Source organism: Cynoglossus semilaevis, chromosome 8, assembly GCF_000523025.1.
Source record: "Cynoglossus semilaevis isolate Cse_v1.0 chromosome 8, Cse_v1.0, whole genome shotgun sequence".
In the NCBI taxonomy this organism is placed as follows: Eukaryota; Metazoa; Chordata; class Actinopteri; order Pleuronectiformes; family Cynoglossidae; genus Cynoglossus; species Cynoglossus semilaevis.
Window position 1 is genome coordinate 12,352,146 of NC_024314.1, and position 21,906 is coordinate 12,374,051.

At 39.3% G+C, this 21,906-nt stretch overlaps 2 protein-coding genes and 3 long non-coding RNA genes across 7 annotated transcripts in view; 3 read left to right on the top strand and 2 right to left on the bottom strand.

Moving 5' to 3' along the window:
* The first annotated feature begins 1,748 nt into the window (after positions 1-1,748).
* Positions 1,749-2,616, top strand: LOC103382154 (uncharacterized). The gene is made up of 2 exons (XR_521881.2): positions 1,749-1,863; positions 2,212-2,616. It is a non-coding gene; the product is annotated as an uncharacterized LOC103382154 (long non-coding RNA).
* Positions 2,617-3,179: 563 nt separating this feature from the next.
* On the bottom strand, positions 3,180-10,095 carry fdxr (ferredoxin reductase). Its single transcript, XM_008314838.3, has 12 exons — positions 9,664-10,095; positions 9,326-9,426; positions 8,444-8,539; positions 7,781-7,903; positions 7,570-7,683; positions 7,184-7,285; positions 6,663-6,770; positions 6,444-6,528; positions 5,540-5,739; positions 5,287-5,458; positions 4,801-4,974; positions 3,180-4,115 (listed from the first exon to the last, which is right to left on the bottom strand). The coding sequence occupies exons 1-12, from the start codon at positions 9,752-9,754 to the stop codon at positions 3,985-3,987; spliced, it is 1,497 nt and encodes a 498-aa protein (XP_008313060.1). The 5' UTR covers positions 9,755-10,095; the 3' UTR covers positions 3,180-3,984.
* Positions 10,096-10,185: 90 nt separating this feature from the next.
* LOC103382162 (uncharacterized) lies at positions 10,186-14,975 on the top strand. The gene is made up of 3 exons (XR_521884.3): positions 10,186-10,381; positions 10,512-10,579; positions 14,863-14,975. It is a non-coding gene; the product is annotated as an uncharacterized LOC103382162 (long non-coding RNA).
* narf (nuclear prelamin A recognition factor) overlaps positions 11,693-21,906 on the bottom strand; it is a 13,644-nt gene continuing 3,430 nt past the window's right edge. The window contains exons 5-18 of one of the 3 annotated variants that reach the window (XM_025057920.1): positions 21,751-21,883; positions 21,401-21,535; positions 20,573-20,691; positions 20,283-20,412; positions 20,022-20,094; positions 19,185-19,322; positions 18,772-18,929; positions 18,134-18,679; positions 15,436-15,535; positions 15,048-15,353; positions 13,083-14,957; positions 12,463-12,816; positions 12,271-12,395; positions 11,693-12,158 (exon numbers count right to left, since the gene is read on the bottom strand). In XM_025057920.1, the coding sequence (XP_024913688.1) occupies positions 18,432-18,679; positions 18,772-18,929; positions 19,185-19,322; positions 20,022-20,094; positions 20,283-20,412; positions 20,573-20,691; positions 21,401-21,535; positions 21,751-21,883 (1,134 nt within the window). In that variant the 3' untranslated portion in view covers positions 11,693-12,158; positions 12,271-12,395; positions 12,463-12,816; ... (2 more) ...; positions 15,436-15,535; positions 18,134-18,431. Of the gene's footprint in view, positions 12,159-12,270; positions 12,396-12,462; positions 12,817-13,082; positions 14,958-15,047; positions 15,354-15,435; positions 15,536-16,870; positions 18,680-18,771; positions 18,930-19,184; positions 19,323-20,021; positions 20,095-20,282; positions 20,413-20,572; positions 20,692-21,400; positions 21,536-21,750; positions 21,884-21,906 lie in introns of all 3 variants that reach the window. The other 2 variants (XM_008314846.3, XM_025057919.1) reach the window with 2 other exon arrangements.
* On the top strand, positions 18,543-21,744 carry LOC112487370 (uncharacterized). The gene is made up of 5 exons (XR_003050415.1): positions 18,543-18,684; positions 18,783-18,960; positions 19,190-19,381; positions 20,560-20,677; positions 21,490-21,744. It is a non-coding gene; the product is annotated as an uncharacterized LOC112487370 (long non-coding RNA).

A 21,906-nucleotide genomic window follows, 5' to 3' on the forward strand; every position in this document is an offset into this window, starting at 1 on the left:
AATTTCACGAACGAATTATCAAAAATTAATAAAACGAGTAAACTGTGACAGTTTTGACTAATTTATAACACTTTTCTTTATGCTCACAATACAAGGGTGTTGAAAATGTTAAAAAGAACAACCCCAAAAAACAAAAAACAAATTGTTGCCTTTAAAAGGCTATGTCTGTGAACAGGTGCTGTCAATCAGTATTGATTGACAGCACCTGTGACTTGACTTCAAAGCTCCACAGAATCAGGAGCTGCTTCACTTTCTCCCAAAGACTTCAACCATGGAAGCTGTGAGAGTGTTGCTGGTCAGTCTGCTGCTGGTCAGTCTGCTGGCTGTCTGGATCTCTAAAGGTGTAGTACCTGATGGGAAAGTTTGTTGCCTTACTTACATGTTATTTAACCCTGTGTTTTTGTTTTCTGTAGTAAAACACACTCTACTTTGCTTTGCACTTAGTAATACAATTCCAGTACAATAATGAGCTTTGCTCCAGTTTTATTAAAATGTCTTTGTTTTGTGTCAAACTAAAGCATTTTAAGATGAAGTGAATAGAGTAAAATGGACTTGACTCTGACCCACAGGCTCTTGTTCGCCAGTTTCTGCAACAAATGAGGTTCACGAAAAAGGCATGAGTTGCATGGCAAAAGGTAAGGAGAGTGAAAATATGTGTAATTCTTTTTACATTTCCTTTAAAGCACATTCACTGACATCAGTGTGGATCTGTCTGGATTACAGGTGAGAAAAAGACTCAAGCAGTGGCCATGTTGAAAAAAAGTGAGTGGTCTTCTCTCAGACTCTGCACTCCTGAAATTGGAGGTCAATTTTCTTGACCACTTTTTTTTTTTTTGTTTTCCCCAACCTCGGTGCTTGGATTTTTACTGTCATACTTTATATTATTTATATTATTCCATTAAATGTAGCTTTTATCCAAAGCAATTGTTTGAGGAACAATCAACCTACAGTAAACAAATCAAATGAACATGAACATTTTTTGTCTTTTAAGTGGAACACAAAACCAATGAAGATGGCCAAAAGAAAAAACTGAACTTCATCTTGAATGATATGGGCAACCAGACAGCAGGCGACTACAGTGGGGGGGATTATGGCACTGGGGGCAACCATACAGTGGACCCCAGCCACAGTGAGGTGGGCAACCATACAGGGGACACCAGCCACAGTGAGGTGGGCAACCATACAGTGGACCCCAGCCACAGTGAGGTGGGCAACCATACAGTGGACCCCAGCCACAGTGAGGTGGGCAACCATACAGTGGACACTGGCAACCAGACAGCAGACGACTAGAGAGGTGGTGATTAAGGGACAGTGGGCAACCTTCCAAGGGACGCGGGCAACCAGACAGCAGACGACTAGAGAGGTGGTGATTAAGGGACAGTGGGCAACCTTCCAAGGGACGCGGGCAACCAGACAGCAGGCGACTACAGAGGTGGCGATTATGGCACTGTGGCCAACCATACACTCGACACCGGCAACCAGAGGGCAGGCGACTACAGTGGAGGTGATTATGGCACTGGGGGCAACCATACAGCGGACACCGGCAACAAGACGGCAGGCGACTCCAGCGGTGGCGATTATGGCACTGGGGGCAACCATACAGCGGACACCGGCAACCAGACAGCCGGCGACTATAGTGGTCGTGATTATGGCACTGGGGGCAACCATACAGTGGACACGGGCAACCAGACAGCAGACGACTAGAGAGGTGGTGATTAAGGGACAGTGGGCAACCTTCCAAGGGACGCGGGCAACCAGACAGCAGGCGACTATAGTGGTCGTGATTATGGCACTGTGGCCAACCATACACTCGACACCGGCAACCAGACGGCAGGCGACGACAGTGGTGGGGATTATGGCACTGTGGCCAACCATACACTCGACACCGGCAACCAGACGGCAGGCGACCACAGAGGTGGCGATTATGGCACTGTGGGCAACCATACAGCGGACGCCGGCAACCAGACGGCAGGCGACGACAGTGGTGGGGATTATGGCCCTGGGGGCAACCATACAGGGGACACCAGCCACAGTGAGGTGGGCAACCATACAGCGGACGCCGGCAACCAGACGGCAGGCGACGACAGTGGTGGGGATTATGGCCCTGGGGGCAACCATACAGCGGACGCCGGCAACCAGACGGCAGGCGACTCCAGCGGTGGCGATTATGGCACTGGGGGCAACCATACAGGGGACACCAGCCACAGTGAGGTGGGCAACCATACAGTGGACACCAGCCACAGTGAGGTGGGCAACCATACAGGTGACATTGATGTGCAAAGTGATTTTGAAGCACTTGCACAGGAGATTGTTAAACAAGACCCAGATGCTGCATTCATTGTGCAAAGAGACTCTTCAGACCTGGATCTCCTTCTAGATTCTCTGAACTCGGATGTAGGTTCCACAGGTTCTACTTAGCACACTTTGTGCAGTAGGATTTGGGAAACATGCAAGAGTTTGTCGCATCATTACCCTTTTCTCCCTTAGTTGGTCTCATCTGAAGTTTTCAGTCAACTCTTGAATGTGATCAGTTCAAGGCTGAGGTTTAGGTGAAGGATGTGTCTGCATGTGGCCTGTTCAGCTGTCTCTGCTTTGAATAAAAGTCCTAAATATAAATTTGTCTTTGTCTTTTGTTTTTTTTTTTTTTTTTTATCTTCTACTGTTGCATCTGAAATCTTGGTGTAATGTGGCAAGATGCAGCAATTGGACTTTTGAACTTTTTTTTTTTTTTTGGACTTCCAATTGGATTTTTGCTTTACCTCTGATGCCCCAGCCATTGTTTAGCCATCACTGAAGGACTATAGTGTTAGAGTTCCACGATGCCACTGAGCTAAACTTTTTTTTTTTTTTCCCCCTCAGAAACTAAATGCAAGCTGTATCAAACTGAGATTCATCAGTTGCTGCTACAACAAAGCTAAGGTAACCCTGCTAATCACCCACAAACATTGGCCTTGTTTGTTCAGGGTTGTGACTCTGCACCCTCTAAACTGCATTACTGCCACCTACTGTCTCTTCTTTGCTGTTAGACATCCAATTAAAAAATGTATTTGCAAATGGGGGGAGGGGGTGGGATCACCTCCATTTTCAATTCTAATTCCATTACATAGTTGATTGTTAGGAAATTGTATAACTGTTAAATCAGACACATGGACCATTTTTGACATGTTAACTCTTTATGGCCATAATTATCAGAACATATCTAGATACACACTGTAAATCATTTTTAATGAAATAAAATAAGTGATGCTATAAGAAGTAATGATAAACACTGACATAATTCAGCCTATGTCAAGGTAGTTCCTGATTGGTTAACATTCAGAGAGATGCATGTTTGATTTCAGTGCAATAGGAAGCAAAAATACAGTATTTTTTTCATACATTTTTTAAGCTAATGAGAGGGAAATGCATTGTAGATGGAATATTTGGAACTGAAACACAAATTACTTAAGATTCTTATTGGGTTCAATGATTCTCTTTGATGTAAGATGTCAGTGGTCCACTTTGGCAGAAATATCAGTGCAGAGTTTGAAGATTTAGTGGGAAGATTGTGGATGAGCAAAACAAAATCTAACTTGTTTGGTTCTGTGGTTTTTCAACCCATCAATAACGGATCGGTCGTATCCTATAGGAGAGTTCATTCTTGCAAAATCTGCATCTGCTTTTGCATTTGTTTGAATTTCTGCACACTTTAAAGACTGTAGACATTTAATTAGCACTTTTCCAGGACCATGATCATACACTTTACAAACAGTACAAAGGCCAATTTTCACGGTTTCCCAGCACCTTGTATCATTTAGATAGATAGCACTTTATTAATCCCTTTGGGAAATTAAGGGAGATTTGGAGATGGTCAGATTATTTGCCGAAGCAGTAACAGAATCTCTCCCTAAAACACAGAGACACAAATTCAGTTCAGTCTGTGCTACAGTACCAACACGTCTAGAGAAGGAATGTTGTGTTAATAATTTATCTCAGTCCCATAAATCAGGCTCGAGCCACTCTTAGCATTTCCTCCACGCTCAGTAGTTTCTCCCTGGGTTTTCCCACAGCTTCACCTCTTCTCGTCTCCTCAGTGTTAATCTTCTCCCAGTCGGAGAAAGACACTGGTTTTACTCCTGTAAACCAGAACAAAAGCAAGTTGCAGCTCTGAGCTTGTTGTCCATAAATACCAATGTGGTTTATGGATATTATCAATATTTCTGCAAGTTTACGTAAACAAATTCAGCTTTATAAAATGTTAATATTTCTTTATTCTTTATTATTATTTGCCCCTTTTGACACTCCCCTAGACATGCTCAATATTTACACAGTTGACATCCCTGCAATTTAGAAAATAATTATATTGTTGTTTTAATCTTGTTAATTTAAATGAGTCTTAATTTATATATATATAGTCTATATATATGTGTATGTGTGTGTGTATATATATATATATATATATAGTCTATATATATGTGTATATGTATATGTGTGTATATATATATGTATATATATAGTCTATATATATGTGTATATGTATATGTGTGTATATATATATGTATATATATAGTCTATATATATGTGTATATGTATATGTGTGTATATATATATGTATATATATAGTCTATATATATGTGTATATGTATGTGTGTGTGTGTGTATATATATATATATATACATACACTTGACACTTGATATATATATATACACTTGACTTGACTAGACTTTAAATGTGACAATTTGAAGAACCTAAATGTCTTTCTCTTTGGTGTCTATTTTAAACAAATCTTGGAAAATGTAAATTCAGAAACATTGCAATACTTCTCTGTTCCAGCAGGGCACAGATGCTCTGTGAACCAGGCTTTTCAGTAGAAACATCCAGCGTCCCTGAATTTAAATCCTCCACCACCGACCGTGCTGTGTCGAAACTGTTGTTCATGGTGGTGGCTATCACTCCTGTGGGGCCAGTTTTCAACCAGCCGCTACAATATAGACCTAGGTCGAGGAAGAAAATGTTATTGGACAATGGTGGAAGGTGTAGCTTTAGATCGGATCATCTTGAACAATTGATTTAAAAAAATAATCCATCAATTGGAACGTTCGAAACGTCCCACAGTGACAACTAGTGACCAAATAAATGAATGACTAATTTTATAATAATTTTAACTCTCGTCTTGTCTCTTGTAACGTATTGATGATTAATAGTATTGTTTAACATATTAACTTTGTCCTACCATTTTATTATATAAATACATATATAGATAAATATATATGTCCTTTTCCAAAAGTGTACTTTTACAGTCCTACCTTTAGCTTGTTGAACGCGGCCCAAAGTGTTAGGAACAATGGCTTTGCAGGGGTCAAAGGGCACAGAAGGGTCTATGGGGAGGCTTTTGTAGCCAATACTGCTGATGACCAGACCACAGCTCACCTCCTCCACCTCCCCAGTCAGAACTGCCTGAGCTCCTTCACCTGAACCCTTACACCACACACAGTGTCACCACTTTACACCACACCAAGATGCTAGTCTCTGTTTCTTGGGATTCACATCTGTCTTTACCTCCAGTTTGTTTACTGCCAGTCGGATTCCAGATATTTTCTTGCCCTCCGCATCTGCGAAGACCTCGATGGGACTGCGGTAAAATCGGAAACCCCACGTCCTGGTCGCTTTGTTCCGTCTCTCTTGCTCCTTCTCACCAGGAACTTCCAAAGCCGTTTTCAACAGCAGCTCCGTCAGACGCTTCCTGGGCCTCGGGACATCTGACACAACAAGGACTAGTGATTATTCTCCCACCTCTATAGTCCACTGGGGGGCTCGGAGCTCTTTGGGTTCTATGCCTCTACCTTTAGTTTTTAACACGTCCAAAATTTTGTAAATTAATTTACTGTATCACCTGCTTTTTTTTAAACTTTTTCTTAACTTTTTTTAAAGATTGCTGTCTTGCCTTTATTTATTTATCCAATGGCAAATTCATTTTTAACATGTCAAATTTGAAAAAGAACGCGGCTCAATATTCTGCAAACTCCTTGAAAACTAAAAAACATTGAAATGTTAACTGAGAGTGAAAACAGGTCAGACTGAAACCATCCGTTTATTTCTGTCCTGACTTCCTGCAGATCAAGGCTGTTTTTTTATCTGAACATCAATCAGCTCAAGGTCCTTTGCTTTTCTGCAAGGTTGTTTAAAAGAACTGCTTTAAATATCTGGATTGGCAAAAACCACTCGCTGCCGATGACTCAGTTTTCATTCACCATGGCATAAACGATGCTAGATTACGAGCACAGTCTGTCAAGACGGTGCCTTCTGGCCTCTTCGCAACACACACACACACACACACACACACACACACATACAACAGACAATGATCGTCACATGAACATTATTCATCTCACGCGTCAGCAGCTTGTGTGGTTGAAGCTGCAGGGATATGATCTGCCTGCTCTGACAGTTTGTCTAACCTCACCTTTAAGAGCCTCAGACACTTCTGCGAAATCAGCTGCTTTCATCTCAGGCCTGGTCCCTGGTAGATTCACCATCTCTCTGAGCTCCTGCAGTGAAAACAAACAAATTACCATTACCTGTAGTTGTCTTTGTGGACATTTTAAGAGTCAGCCAAGTCATAAGTACTTTTATTAGATTTTTGGCTAACTTTACACATGTTTGTTTTTGATGACAGACACACCTTGATTGTGCAAGCGATCTGTGTTGGTCCACGCCTACCAATAATCAGAACTCTGCGGACCTGGCTGTGGACCAGGGCCTCCACAGCAGGCTGGGTGATGTCAGTTTTCTGAAAAGGAGAAGCAGTGATGAAAGATTTTTTTTTTCTATCACAGGTTTCTGGGAAACAACAACACCTGTTTATACAGGTTAGGTTTCAATTCTGGAAAGTAGAACAAAGTCTGCTCTGGCAATTGTGTTAATGTATTTTTGTCTTACTATTAGCTTTTTTTGGCTAAACTTAAGTATCTTCTTATTGGAATGATAATTAAAAATGTTGGTGGACACAAAAGTGAAAAAAAGCATTTTTTCAGCAATTAACAAAATAAGTAACTTACTGTAATCACACAGCACTGAAGGCAATGTGTCAATACATATAATATAGTTTATTGTAAATAATAGGTGTACATGTACTAAATATGAATTTTTATCAGTTTGTTAGTTGGCTACAGCCCATTCATCTGTTTATTTTGTATTTCTTACCTTTAGAATGCTCAGCGGTGCTAACAGAACACGAGCCACGTCCAGGGCAACGTTACCTTGTCCCAGAATGACAGCAGTGTCGCAGCTGAGGTCAGGAGTCAACTGAGAGGTAGAAAAACACTTGATATTTACTGTAAAGAATTATTTGTTTTTTTTCCATTTTTTTTTCTGTAAATCAACAGCCAGTGGTGGCAGCTGTTAGTTATCAAATTCCCCACTGTCCACATGCCAACAGCAGACAGATGACATCTCAGTTAAAGTTTGTTGTGCAATATTTCAAGGTGTGTCAACTTCACAGAGTTGGAGTTTGTGAAAAGAAAGTAAACGGCATGTAAAGTAAGCAGTCACAGCATTATCTGGGGAAGTCCCGATTATAACAGTGATACCTCTCGACAGCTTGGAAGCCCGTTGTACCATCCCACAAAATCCTTGGCAGAGTACACACCAGCCAAGTCTTCTCCTTGTACACCCATACTCCTGTTCGCCTCAGCTCCGTAGCTCTAGTAGAGAAGACAGGCCATGAACTGTAGCAGCAGTTTCACTTAAAGGTGGGCACAGGTGGTGTCACAGACTGTGTGCTGACTGTTGTCTCCTCACCAGTACCACTCCATGGTAGGCCTGCTGCAGCTCTGAAACACTCACATCCTTCCCTACATTCACATTACCATAGAAGTGGCAGCGGGGATGATTGGCCGTCTGAGTAAACGTGTTGATTACATTCTGCAGAAAAGAAGAGAAAAACAACAACAATTAATACTGTAACAGGCTAAAATTTCTCCTGCAGTGCAGGCAACTAAACATAGGCGTCACTGTGTGAAACTGGTTGATCGTGTACATCAATGATTCTTAAATATGGGTGTGGTGACCACATGGTGACCATAATTGCCTCTAAGAGGAACTCTAAATATTTTAAGTTAGCATTAGCATTCCATTTACAACACTAGAGTAATTGCTCTTGTTTATTAGATGCTCAGTTACAACACTGCCTCTGACCACCATGCCTTCTGGACCCAAGTCTGCTTCCTCAACCACCAAGCCACCACTGGCCCAGAAGTACTTGGTCAGTCAGACAGATCCGTTTGTCGCCACCTAAAACAGGTATGCAGGGATTTTTCTTACTACTTATCTCATGTTTGCACTCACGCACATTTTCATTCTGTGGGAGTTGGCAGGAGTTTTGCTTTCCAGCAAGTTGACAAAGACAGTGTTTTATTTTCTTTAGCAGCCAGAAGAAAGGCAGTTGTCTATGCAGGTTCTCACCTTGACTTCAGGATGATCAGGAGCCACTCCAAACCTGACCAGACCAAAAGGAACAGGCAGACGCTCGTAAATGTCAACCACAATGTCCTGACGAGCCTTAAAAAGTAAAAGAACTTCAATAAAAGCTGAAATTTAGCCAAAATGGGAAACAAACCTTTCATAAAAAAAAAGTTTGTCCAAAAGGCTGTTGACACACTTCAATACAATTAAATAACAGCTACACGCTGTGCCTTAAATATTTATAAAAAGGCAGGTGAGAGACAGCTCAAAGTTAAAAGCTAAAAAGTTAGCAAAAAGGATTTAAGGTACGACTAAAAATGAATAAATTAGTTGTGCCAGTAGAAGATAGTGGTAAAAATCCATACAAATGTTTAAAGTCAGGACAAAAAGAAACAAGGAAAAGTAGTAGATAAGGAGACACTGTTAGCATCTTCATCTTGTTGACATGATATATTTATTAAGGAGTGGCTACTTTTGTTTGCCAAAACACATTTAGATCTATGTAGATGCAGTACACATGCCACACACACAGTACACTGTATGTATTATTGTCGTACTTGTAGAAAGGAAATGGGTCTTCTAGATTTAGAATAAATATTTAATGTAGACAATGGGTTCTTCTTTCAACATGTGGCCACTTCTGGTGTCATGTTTAGCAGGCGAGTTCAAATATATTTATATGTATCTCTATATTTGAAGGCATGAGTCCATGCGGTCAAGGCTGAAACCTGAAGTAGTAAAACTGTCAACCCCCGATGACCCATTCACAGCTATTGGTTCAACAAGCTAAGCTTTACTTAAGACAGTGCAATTCTTCTGAAACAATTTAATCACTGAACAGAGAAAACTAATTTCGAATCTCATTCAAACTTTTGAAAATACCTTCAGCAAATGTTGAGCTGTGTAGAACCCTGCCGGGCCACTCCCTATGACGCAAATCTTAGAGGGGGAAGGAGACGACGATGCTCCACGCCCGATTACACCTGCAGAATACAATGAACGAATACATGCAACATTCTACGGCCTTGAGTTCAGGGACAGTTCAGTAGAGAGGCAAGTTGGCATGTCTTGTCAGTTATATCAGGTCACAGGATGGAAACTTTTTAAAAAATGTAATCACACATTTTAAATACTACTCACTCGATATTATTAATGTATTACCAGTTACATTTAGTTGATATTAAATTTAATAGGGATTAAATCTGGAACTTTTCACATACCAAGTTTCAGGTGACAAGTCCATGTACTTCTCCCTGAAGTCCACAACTTTAACTTGGAAAAAATGAATTTGTGACCAGTCATCATCATCATCACAATAACCTGGCTAGAGGAACTGACTAGAAAACTACACGCAGTTAAAACAGATCGTATTTTTCCTCTTGTTTTGTGTGCAGCTCCTCATCTCCTCTGCCCTTTAAAGACTGCCAGTCGAATAGAGACGAAGGAGCAGAAGCCAAGGTAAAACAAAATAAGTAAAAAAAAACAAGTTCAATCGGTTATTTACTGAGTTTCAAACAGACGCTTTTCCTCAAAGAGAAAAAACATTTAAAGGTCCACAGCATTTTGCATATCCGTTTAGCTGTCGTCTTATTAACATATAAAAACAAAGAAAAAATGTTTACAGTCCAATGAAACTCCACGGACATTCCTCAAGGCTGCGCTTTCGTGTCACGATCAAATACGTTCGTGAGAAACTTGCACCCTCGTCGTCAGTTCCACAGGAAGTAAAGTTTATTATACATTACTAAACTATTTTAGGCTTACAGTTGGCTCGTATTATGTCATATTAAAATATATACGTATTGTATACGTACTTACTCCATGGTAGTCCTTCTGACTTTCTTCTTTAAAAGTTTTGTTCCTTTAATTTTGTATATTAGAAATTGACAACATTGGAAAGAGGAGGGAAATGTCAGACCCCGAACATTTAATTAAACAGTAAGCTGTTGGTGAATTGAAAATTATTTAAGAAATATTAGGAGACTATTAAATAATAAATACATAAAATATATTTAATGCTTCTCCTTGCATTACACGCTCCTGATAATGTATTTTATACAACACACAGATTTCGACATCACGTCAGCTCAGAAAACCGATGGTTGGGAACGAAGATGGCTGCTCATTACATCATCTGTGAGTAAAGATATTGTTTTATCTCCTCTTAATTTGTCTCCTAGGTTATAAGTTATTCACATCAAAGTCAAGCACTACTTGGCTTTTTGAAGGCTGGAAAAAATGACAGTTTGGCTGTGGGAGGAATCCAACTCGTTTTCCTTCTTTGCCATCTGGATCTTATCCTAATTGTTTTGTCATTTCTATGTGACAAGCCAAACGGTGGGAGCTTTTACGCACACGAAAATACCTTTGCACACCACCCATAAATTTGTCTTTGGACAAATGTTCAAAAACAAAATAATCTGAGCATCTGTGCAGAAAAAATAATAAAAGATACAAATTACAAACTACAATGTATTCTTGGCTGAGGATTATCAAGAATAAAAAACAGCATTTTTCTATTTAAGCAAATAAACGGTAATCTAAATACAATACACATATCTACAACACAACTCTTTAAATGCAGTATAATTGACACATCGTTTAACATCTTAAAATACAGAAAAGATATTCTCCTTGATTTCAATTTAATACCTACTATTATAACCAAACAAAGGTTAGAAATATGAGTCACACAGTTCATGCAGTGGCAGCCACTCACTTCCTGTTTCCTTGAAGATGCTTAATATAGCTGTTTATAAACTAAGAGTGGCAAATGTAAAACATTTAAATGTGCTGAACCTGTGTTGTATCACAAATGAGACTTGTTTACATTACTTTGACAGATGTTTGTACCACAAATGATCAACGTAACTGTTTGCTCTGTAATTTTCCCCCCAAAACATCATATTTCAAAAACATCAGTCAGGATGTGGTGGCACTTTTTTTGCAAACAAAACATTTTAGTTTAAAGGAAGTGACAAACTAACAGTTAAAGAATGACTCACAATTTATAAAGTAAGCATAAAGAAAATTGTTTATTTCTAGCTAAGATATTTTTATTGAATCTTTGAAACATTTGTTATTTACAGGTAGCATAGTAATGGTAATTTTTGTCACAATGCTGTAAACAAGATTTGTTTAAATCTTGTTTAAGAAACAAAAATACATTTAAAAGTTAAACATTTAATCACATTTTCTATTACTAAATGCATTATTTTGAAAGAACATGTTTTACAGTATATACATGTGTTTTTTTTGCTATTTGCATATTCAGTTTCTAGGTAATATTGTGTTATGTAGATTTTTTTTCGACACTAAAGGTTTTTTGGCAGAATGTTAAAAACATATGTAGTTAAAAACTATAATATTTGCTGAATACTTTGTGTCATTTTAGAAAATGGAAAAGGTTTGCCATAAAAATACATTTTTAAACTGGTCACTTCAGGACCAATTTTTAAGTCGGATTGATAATTTTGGCTGTTGTTCATTATTGACAAGCACTTTTGCTCAACATAGTGACACACATATAGGTTGACTGTACCTGGATAATCCCTCACCTCAAACTCTGGATTACAGAATTTTCTCTATAGTCCACATGATCCACCAATGTGACCATGTATGAATTGCACTGGGCCATGTGCTGGACACAGAGGTTCTGAGGACTGTTAGGTCTGGATGGTTCTGTGGTTCTGGAAGCTCTGAAGTTCATTTTGAACTGTGGAGACACCAAGAATATACACATTTAACTGTACAGCTGTACGACTGTATTAGTTTCTAGCTTATTAGCTCTTACACTCTCCTGGAAGGCAAGTGTGTGTCTTTCTTACTTTGGTGCATTGGAAGATCAGCATTCCGCTGATCAGGATGGAAATGGAGGTGAAAGCTGCTGTGGTCAGGCCAATCACGATCATGACCAGGGTATGATGTTTGCATTGTTTTTGAGAATCCTCCCCTGTGAGGACAAATGTCAGTCAAGAATATTTTACAGTTTTCATTTCTGTGGTCTAAAGTTACCTCACCTCTCACAATGATAATGGTCCCATTGCTGCAGCGGGTTTCTATTGTCACTGTCTCTGATATGAAGCGGGACCAGCTGCAGTAGTACAAGTCCGTGTCACTCACTCCCAGCTGAAATAGTCGCACATTGAAGCCCAGACCTTCTCTGATCTGATGGTCAGAAGTCACGTCAATTTGACCTGCCGTCGTCAACTTGGTGACACGTCCGTTTTTTAAGGACAGGTACGCCATGATTTTGTTAATGTGGTACGTTCTGTACACATACATTCCCACTGGATTGGACAAGGACGTTGAGCAGTAGATCTCAGTAGAGGAGTTCACTCTCGTCAAGGAGATGGACAGAGGTCTCTGAGAGACTGTGTGGAGACAGACGTGGAGGCAGTTATTGACAAGTGTGAAACATGTCAACATTAGGCTTTTCTTTCTCTGAGACACACGTCTAAGGACATTTTCAGATTGCGTCCAGGCCACGGCTCTATAACTGTCAACACCCAAAAAGCATTTTTTTATTATTTTCCATCACACAAAATATAACCAGATCCAGACAACCTGCAAATGCATTTGTCAGATTATAAAATTACTCTGTTTTTTTTTTATGTTTTTCGCTCTGACACATACTCACCTGTCCAGTCCTGCAGTTTGACCTCAGTGGACATACAGAATACAGCCAACACACAGCTCCACCAGGCGACTTTCATCCTGCAGGACAGGCTGCAAGGAGTATCACACACTGACTGACAGAGTGGCAGAGTGACAGTCTAAAGTTGACAGGAAGGCTTTAAATGTACCGTGTGGTTTACAGAGGAAGTCTGTCTGAATACTGCATCATGCATCGAAGAGGAAAGAAGTGACTGTTATTGACAGGTTTCATATTTCAAGATGATCCCATGTGTGATGTAATTGGAAACTTTTGTTTTGTTTGTTTTGTATGTTTTTATTTTCCATAAGAGTGTTCAGGCCACATTGAGAATAAAAGAAATAACATCATGGGATTAAAGTAATACATTCATGTGTATATCATGTAATACAGTCGTAAAGTTACAAGGAAAAAGCCACACATTTATAGGACAAATCATAACATCACGGATAAGAGTGAGTCATATTTGTATAAATGTAAAAAGTTAAAAAGGCTCTCTGCTTTTCTTTCGTTCATCAAAAAAACTCACAAACATGATTTTATTCTATTAAACAAATGACTTATTTCTCATAAATGTTGACTTTATTCCCGTGACCTGACTTTATTATTTTATAATGTGACTTTATACCTGTAAATTACAACTGTATTCTCAACGTTTTTATTTTTGCCCCAGTCGTCCTAATATTCTGTAAACTGCGAGTAAACTGCGTAAACTGCAAGTTAATTCTCTTTTTTTTTTATCCTCAATGTTGCCCTGACACTCTGTCGTACTTAGTGTAGGCAAAGAAAATACAAAGATGTGACTTCACCACTGGATAGCGCTGCAGCCTGCACAGTATGGATGAAAAGAGTCATGTTTTAGCCCAACCTTATCAGATGACTTTATCACTCATTTACATGAGTGCCCACAAGAGTTTCACTCTCATGATGCTAACGTCTCTGGTTACAGTTGCATACCAACTTGTTCCAAGGGGATTGAGAAAGTTTAAAGTTTCTTATTGTGGTCGTTATTATGACATGCTGAGCAAACAAGTACCACAGACACACAAAAGGGAAAGTTTTTAGGAAAAAAAGTATTTATTAAAAGGAAGACATTTTTGATATTGCTTTTTGACACAATATATTTTCATTCACATTAACTCTCACCATCCATACGGCTCAGTTTGCACAAATGTACTTAGTATTTGACTGCTTGTAACTTGAACGTAGCTAACTATTTGTTTCTTGGCTAACAATCAGCTGTATTTCAGTATCCATCCATTCATCCATCCATCCCTCCGTTTTCATCCTCTTATCTTTGTCTCTTTGTCTAACATTTGGTTACTAAACAGACTAACTTTAAGTGGTTTTAACCAAATCTTTGCACATTTTTTTGCCATTTGATCAACTTTTTATCTATCAATCACAAACTCTTTGTCTATGTATTCTTACCTGTTCCTACTTTGTTCTGGGTGCTTGTTTTCCCTCTTCTGCTAACAGTTATTAACCACTGTGCTCTGCTACAAGTTATTGGTGTTATAAAATGTAACATTATGTTTTCAGCTATGTTATTTCTGGCAGACATTAACCTATTTCTGGGCCACATTTGGTTTGTTTTTCCAATAATATAATACACATTTAGTATTACTGCTGTCATTTTGGCTACCTTAGTTGATCAATTGCTGCTACATTGTATTTTTTCTAATTCTGGACTGATCTGTACTCTGTTCCCTTCCTTTCCCTTGTTGCATCTTCTTATTTCTTTTCCTCTTTTGGTTCTAAACAGTAAAATGATGATGATGATGACGATGAAGAGGACGCCAAAGGGAACAACCACTGTGTTGAAATTGATACCAGGATTCTGAGGTTCAGGCGGTAAGACTGTTCAGATAAAAAAAACCAAAAAAAAAAAAACACACGTCACGTCACCTGTCATCCAGATGGAGGTGAGCATATTTCACAGATACTCACTTCTTTCTTGATTTAGAAAATTCACTTCGACATCACACTGCTCATCCATGCCACAGTTAGAATTTGCTTTCACTGTACAGATACCCCTTTGAGTTACATTGTTGATGGTGATGGACAGACCGGTGGCATTATTCCGTTTAAAGGTGATTTGAAAGGTATGGTTACGCAAGTTCCCTGTGTTGTTCCAGCGTAGGTAAATACCCACAACGTTACAATCCATGTGTTTTGGGTAATGTAACACACAGTTCAGTGTCACAGAGTCCCCCTCCTGGACTGTCACTGTTTGGTTGCATTTCAAAAACAGCTCTGGACAAAAGGTGGAAAAAAGGTTATGAAATGTTATCTTTGCTTAGATTTTTTAATGGTGTGGTAAGAAACGTGGACTTACCTTTGTCTGACGAACTCTGTTGGGTTGCAGGCAAGTTTGTAGTAAGGAAAAGCAGAGCCAAAAGTTTAGCTTGCCACATCATCATAGAACCTTTCAGGCCCTGGAATAAAAAAATGGCCCAGGAATAAAGGTAAATGTTTTAATATATAACTTGTGTGACTGTGCTTTGAGGGTTCTCCTGTTTCTTTCCATAATTTCATAGTTTAGCAGAGTGGCACAGCATTTGGGTCCATAACCCAGAGGTTGATGGAATAAAACCATCCCCTGCTATCCTAGGTGTTGACTGAGCATCAAATATTGTGTTGAAATCCTGGTCATATTAGGGGTCACGCTTGACAAAGGTTATGATGATGCTGTTGGGAGATCTGACTTCAATGTTTAGAGATTAGAAACAAGCTTTAATTCTAATATTTTTTAGCACTTCTTACCCGGCATTTTGTTTTTCACAACAACATGATGTTGATAAAAAGCTTCTCTGCTTCCTCACAAACCCAAACATTTCTTTGTTGTTATCTTCGTCTGTATCTACAGAACAACAACTGTTTACAGGACTGACTTTCTGCCAGGTTTAAGATACTGCTGTCTAATCTAGTTCTGTTTTCTAAAAACAATTGCTGACTTTTTGTTCTAAACCTTCATGATGTTTTTGGTAAAAGTTGTTGTTCTGTTGGGCTAAGTTACAGAAGTGAATCCATATTTTTGTGAAGTCTTTAAAGCACATTGGCCGAGAACGAGAGCATTTTAGAATCTGGAAAGCACTGGAATACAATTACCTGATGTTATCGTTATTTAATGCATGAGTTAAAAGACACTCTTAAAGATCTGTTGGAAGCTCGACACCAGCCTTCATGATCATTTTCACACTGTGCCAAATCCTTGTGAAATCCTCACACTGACAATGTGTCGTCATGGCTGGCTTCACACTTTAATCGTTTTAAATCACACTTAATAAGTAAGTGCTAATAAACACTCCTGGTGTGAAGAGGAAGCAGGCTTCAATCAGACTTTCGTGCAAGACAAAATTCTGGGGGAAGAATTTTTTGGCAGACTTAATGTTTGACAAATAATTTACAGTTTAGGTTTACAGCAGCTGTACTAGAATATAGACAAGGATAAAAACCCAGAATAAAATATAATTTACAGAATTAGAATAACTGATCTTTGACTTATCATCTAAATAACCAGTAGCTCTCACACTTACAGACCGTAAACACGCCTGGAATTAAGACAGTGCCAGCTGCCGTACAAAGGTTGTTTACAACTACAACTTTAAGTGTTCTAAGTTAAAGAAACATCATTCAAATGTAACATTTGAATTAAAACCAAATTATTCATGAAAAAAATAAAGGAGTAAATAACATTTCACAAAGTGTCTGACCGTGAGTGGTGAGAAAAAAGTGATTTGATGAGAAATGTAGTAAAAACCCAAGTCTACCTCATGCGATCGTTTTCCTCCTGTATCAGAGAGTGATCCAACACACAAAGGAAGAACACTGGAGTCGTTTCTCCATATATATTTACACACACACACACGTCCTCACCTAGATCTGGGAAGTTCCCATGTCCCAATACCAACACTTGCAGACCTGACAGACAGGGTTTTAAGTGAAAGAGAAAGTGATTTCTTCTTTCACACTTTGCCATATTTGTCTTGTGCATTTGTATATTTTCCCTTGCAGTCTGTGGAAATACTCAGCAATATAGTTTACAATAGTTGTACTTATGTGACAAATAACCTAGTAAATATCTTGTTTTCAAGCTATTTTAGCAAGCTGATTAGCAGCCCATTTGCTATTTTTAAGTGTTAGCCAAAAATAAAGCTAAAATACCTCAACTTTTTTTGTTTCTGTGTGAACAGCTAACTGATTGTTTTTCACTTTTAGCTCAATGCAGTCAGTGCATTTTATTGTTTAAAGAATTATTGGTTTTGGGGCCTTGATAGGCTACTTTTGTCAAAATGTTTTATGGCTAACATTTGAAACTTTCTTACTAAAGTTCTAAATTTTGTCCACAACATTGATGTGTTAAATGACTTGTTTACTTCTGACAAATATTTTTAGCAACCCAATTTTTTTTAACTTTGTATTATTACTGACAGAAAGATTCATAACAAAAGAAGTTTCATATTGGAAACAATTTTTTTATATCAAATTTTGTCTTCATTTTTTTCAAGTTTACCCCAATTTCTTTTAATAGCCATACTTTCTAAGGTAGCTGAATGAGCTAAGAACTTAGATGCCCCTCCATACACTATAATATGTAAAAATTTCAGATGTTTCAAATCATCAGAAAAAAAGGCCTACTGTGTAAACTTTGTTTGACATCGTTCCCTACTCTGTAATGAACATCAGTGGCAGGACTGTTTTCTTGGACTGATGTGTTGTTAATATTGAGAAGCTGAATTCTTTAGTCTGACTAGCTATTGCTGTGGCTAATCATTGACATATAAAACAGCCAATGACTGACACTGTGCAGGAACAAGACAATATATTTGAGTGGTTACCAACATGTATGACATGTATGTTTAATAACAGAAAGATATTACAAGAATTTAAAAAAATGACTCAGTAGAATGGAACAATGTTATAATGCCGATGATAAAGTCACGTACCTTCAGAACAATAACAATGACTCTGTCGTTACTCGGCACAGACAAACCAGACTCTCAGTGGGTTATGATGTCAGCAGCAGCACTCACCCTCTACATCAGGTCGTTACACTGTTGCATAGTTTCTGTCTCAGCTTTCCAGTCAAAAAAACAGTGATATATCAAATAAAAAAAACAAAAGACTTCAGTCCGCTCCGTGAGGTATAGAATGTCCACTCTCTGGGGACTTTGGACCTTATTTATTTATTTTTGGTCAGCAGTAAATGTTGGTTATTTAATCGCATACAACACCACCTTGTGACCAAGGAAAGGAATTGCACCTTTGCAGACTCCTGTACCCCTAGTCCTTTTGTGTGAGTTTTAAGACAGTCTCCCACTTCTTGTCTTCTCACCATTGCATGTGTGGAGGTTGAGTCTGGACCTGACCCTGGTTCCTGTACTGCGTGTGCAGCATGGTACTGGCCTGTGAAGAGTCCTGACCCTGAAGCCACTCCTGATATAGAGTTTGAAGTGTGGGGTTGACTTCGGGGAGGCGGACCGGCAGGCTACTGTAGGTGTCCTCCATCTGCTGGACCAGAGCTTTATCAACCTTTCCTGCGACCTCGCTCTCTGCTTGACCTCGACCACTGAGGCAACCTAAGGTAGGAGCACCAGTTTACTCCCAACAAATTTGAGCCAGAGTAAAATATTATGCTTGTTTACAGTACTACTGATGGTTGTGATGTTACCTCCCGGGCAGGACAACACCTCCACCAGCTGGTACGGAACACGTCCCTTTTTCATGCGGTGAACCAGGGTTTGGATGTTCCTGAAACCGTAGACAGCCGCAAACTTCAGCAGATTCTCTCCATCACGCTCCAGGGTCACTTCTTGGAAGTCCCGGTTCCTACAAAAACCACCACCGTGGTTCACAACAAGTGAGTTAATTTGGTTGAGTTGCTTTATTATTAACTACAGGCAAGAATACAGGTTCAAATGACTGATGATTTGTCTTGTGAATGTAATGTCATGGAAGCATTATTTTTGTTAAAAAAGTACAGAGTAGAGTACAGAATTCCAACTTTTGTTCATGGACTGTGACGTCTGATTTGACTAGATGTAAAGAACCAGATTTATTCCAGGGGTCCTTGTCGTCTCTCACCTCAGGGTCCTATATGTGATCTCATCCACGTCCAGACCAAAGAGCTCTTTCGCAGCATGTTTGAACACATGTTCTAGGAAACCTTCAGAACCTCTACCCTCGTGCCTCTGTAGTGATGAGTCTCCAACTTCACCAAGACTGCAAAACAAAGTGACGTGGAAGGTTGCACAACATCATGTCCAGAACGACACACAAAGGTAACGTTGTGTTTCAAAGAGTTGTTAATTATTACTGAGCTCCTCTACTGGACTGTTCCACGTTTAGATACATACAGAATAATACTTATTGTTAGCTTGATTCTGTGGCTCTTTACTAGCAGTTATGATTCATTTTTCACCTGAAAAATTCTTTGATATATTTGCTTATCTTTTTGTACATTTACTTTTGCTATTTATTTTCAGTACTTCGGTTGAAAACTGTAGCTAGCTTTCTCTAACCTTAAGCCTTTTGGCAAAACAAAGCTAACAATTAAGTGCAAAAGTCATATGTCTTAAATACTTAGTTAGCCAAATAAGCTACAATTGGTTAGTTATTCTGGCTATTTGCTATCTAAGGCTCATAAAGCTAAATGCTAATTTTGCATAAATCTTGATTTTCAACATTACTGCAACTTTGCAAGTTTCTGGGCTATTATTAGTTATCGCTCATAAATATTTAGCTTTTTCTGTGCTTATTTTCAGCCGTTGACATTTCTTAGCTATTCAGGGCTGAGTTAGCTTTTTAATTTATTTCTCAAAAAACAATAACAATCATCGCACAATTTTGTAGTGTTTGATGTGGATGTGAGAATTACAGTTTGTATCTCAGATCATGAAGTGAAGTGGTTTCATTACTCACACTTGGTCCAGTAGAACAGAGTCCAGCTTCTCCACTGTGACCTTCCTCTGCTCCATCATGTAAAAAATCTCCCCTGAAACATCCCAACATAACTGTTACTCTAACACCTTGTCTTCAACACAGCTGCTGTGGTTTTACTAGGACACAGAGGCAAGGAAAGTTTTGTGATGTGTCGCAGCAGACAGGTGTGCCATATGTTTAAACAGTTAACTCCCAGGCAGCGGCAGTGTATGGCAGGAGATAAAAATAAAAGGACTGAACCTGATGTAAGGACACAGTCCACGTCCCTGGTGTCCAGCAAACTGTTGTAAAACTCCTCTCTGACTGCCTCCAGCTTCTTATCAAAGCAGGGAGCCACCACCAGGTGGAAGAGTTTGTCTGGGCTCAGCTTCTGCAGGAAGACCAGGATAAAAACATTTAATACGTTTAGCTACAAACACATGATCCACAGGAGTTACATTTAACAATGCTGACCCTTTACCTTAGACGTCTGGAGAAAAACCTTCATGTGAATTTTGATAACTTCTCTGCTTTACAGAGACTACACTCACCTGCTGCTTTGAGAAGAAGTCTTTGACAAGACAGCCCATGATCTGCTGTGGAGACCTGGCTGTACATATATGTGGGGTGACCATGCTGCCCAGGACCCGCTCTGAGTAACGTATCCAACCTGGACACACACATCCACATACTCTAGTTTAGCTGAAGTAAACACTTTACAGGGTTAGTCTTGGCCTGGGGTCTGCAACCCCTTGTGGGTTCATGTTTTTGAACAGACCAGATTTGTGACTGTTTTCGCCAACAAAACCTTTCACGCCCCATATATCCAACCGCTCTGTATTTTTAGTACACATCAGTTCATTCTGCACTGACTTGTTAATGACTGTCAGATACTGCAGAACACAAGGCTGAGAATTATTTTCTCAAATGTCACACTAAAATATCAACTTTCTTTTAAGCATAAAAAACAACAAAGTGCCACTGTCTTTAACTGATGCAATCTTTGTGAATTTTATTTGGTTGTAAAAGTTGATTTTGATATATTTACTATAAAAATATTCATCCCAAAATGAGTTACCAAACTATAAACCACCAGTTTATCTTTTTTCTATTAAGTCAGCATGTTGTCCCAAATCCTGAAAATCTCCCAGGACTTTTTCCTACTTTCTGTGACTAAAGCTGTGCATAGTTATCCAGATCAGTGAGTCCACACTAAACACTGTGCACGTATACTGTAAACAGCACCAGTCTCGTTTGGCTATTTTTATTCCTGAATAGGTGAACACTTCCTCTTATTTAGCACATTATATGCAAACAAACCATACGCTCAGCAACATGGGGGAACCGCTAAGATTATCAGTGTAGTGTGAGAAGGTCACCTGGGCAGGAGGAGGTGAACATGGGCAGTGCATTGGGATCATGGTTCCTCCTTCGATACCTCTGAATAAACTCCTTCTGGCTCTCCAAGATGCTGAAGCCTGCAGCCAGAGTGGTGTCAAAGACGTAGTGTACTCCTGAAATATAACAGAGCCACGACAGTGAGAACGGAGAGCAGGGAAAAAGTGGAGCTTCTGTGACAGATACCAAAGAGAAGGTGGCAATTTCTGCACAGCAAGAAACAGAAGAATGGAATGGAACAATGGACTATATACCAAATGCATCTTCGACCAGTGTTCATTAAAGCACTGACAGGGTTACAGACCCAGGATGTGTGTTAAAGCCAGCTCACCCAGAGTCTTGAGGAATCCGCACAGTTTCTGAGCAGCTTCATGTATGTCCAGACCAAACTTCACAGCGAAGAAAGGCAGTGATTGTGGACAAATTGATGCAACCAGAACCTTGTGCTTTGTTGTGTCACACTTCTGAAAATGGCAGTGAAGAGGAA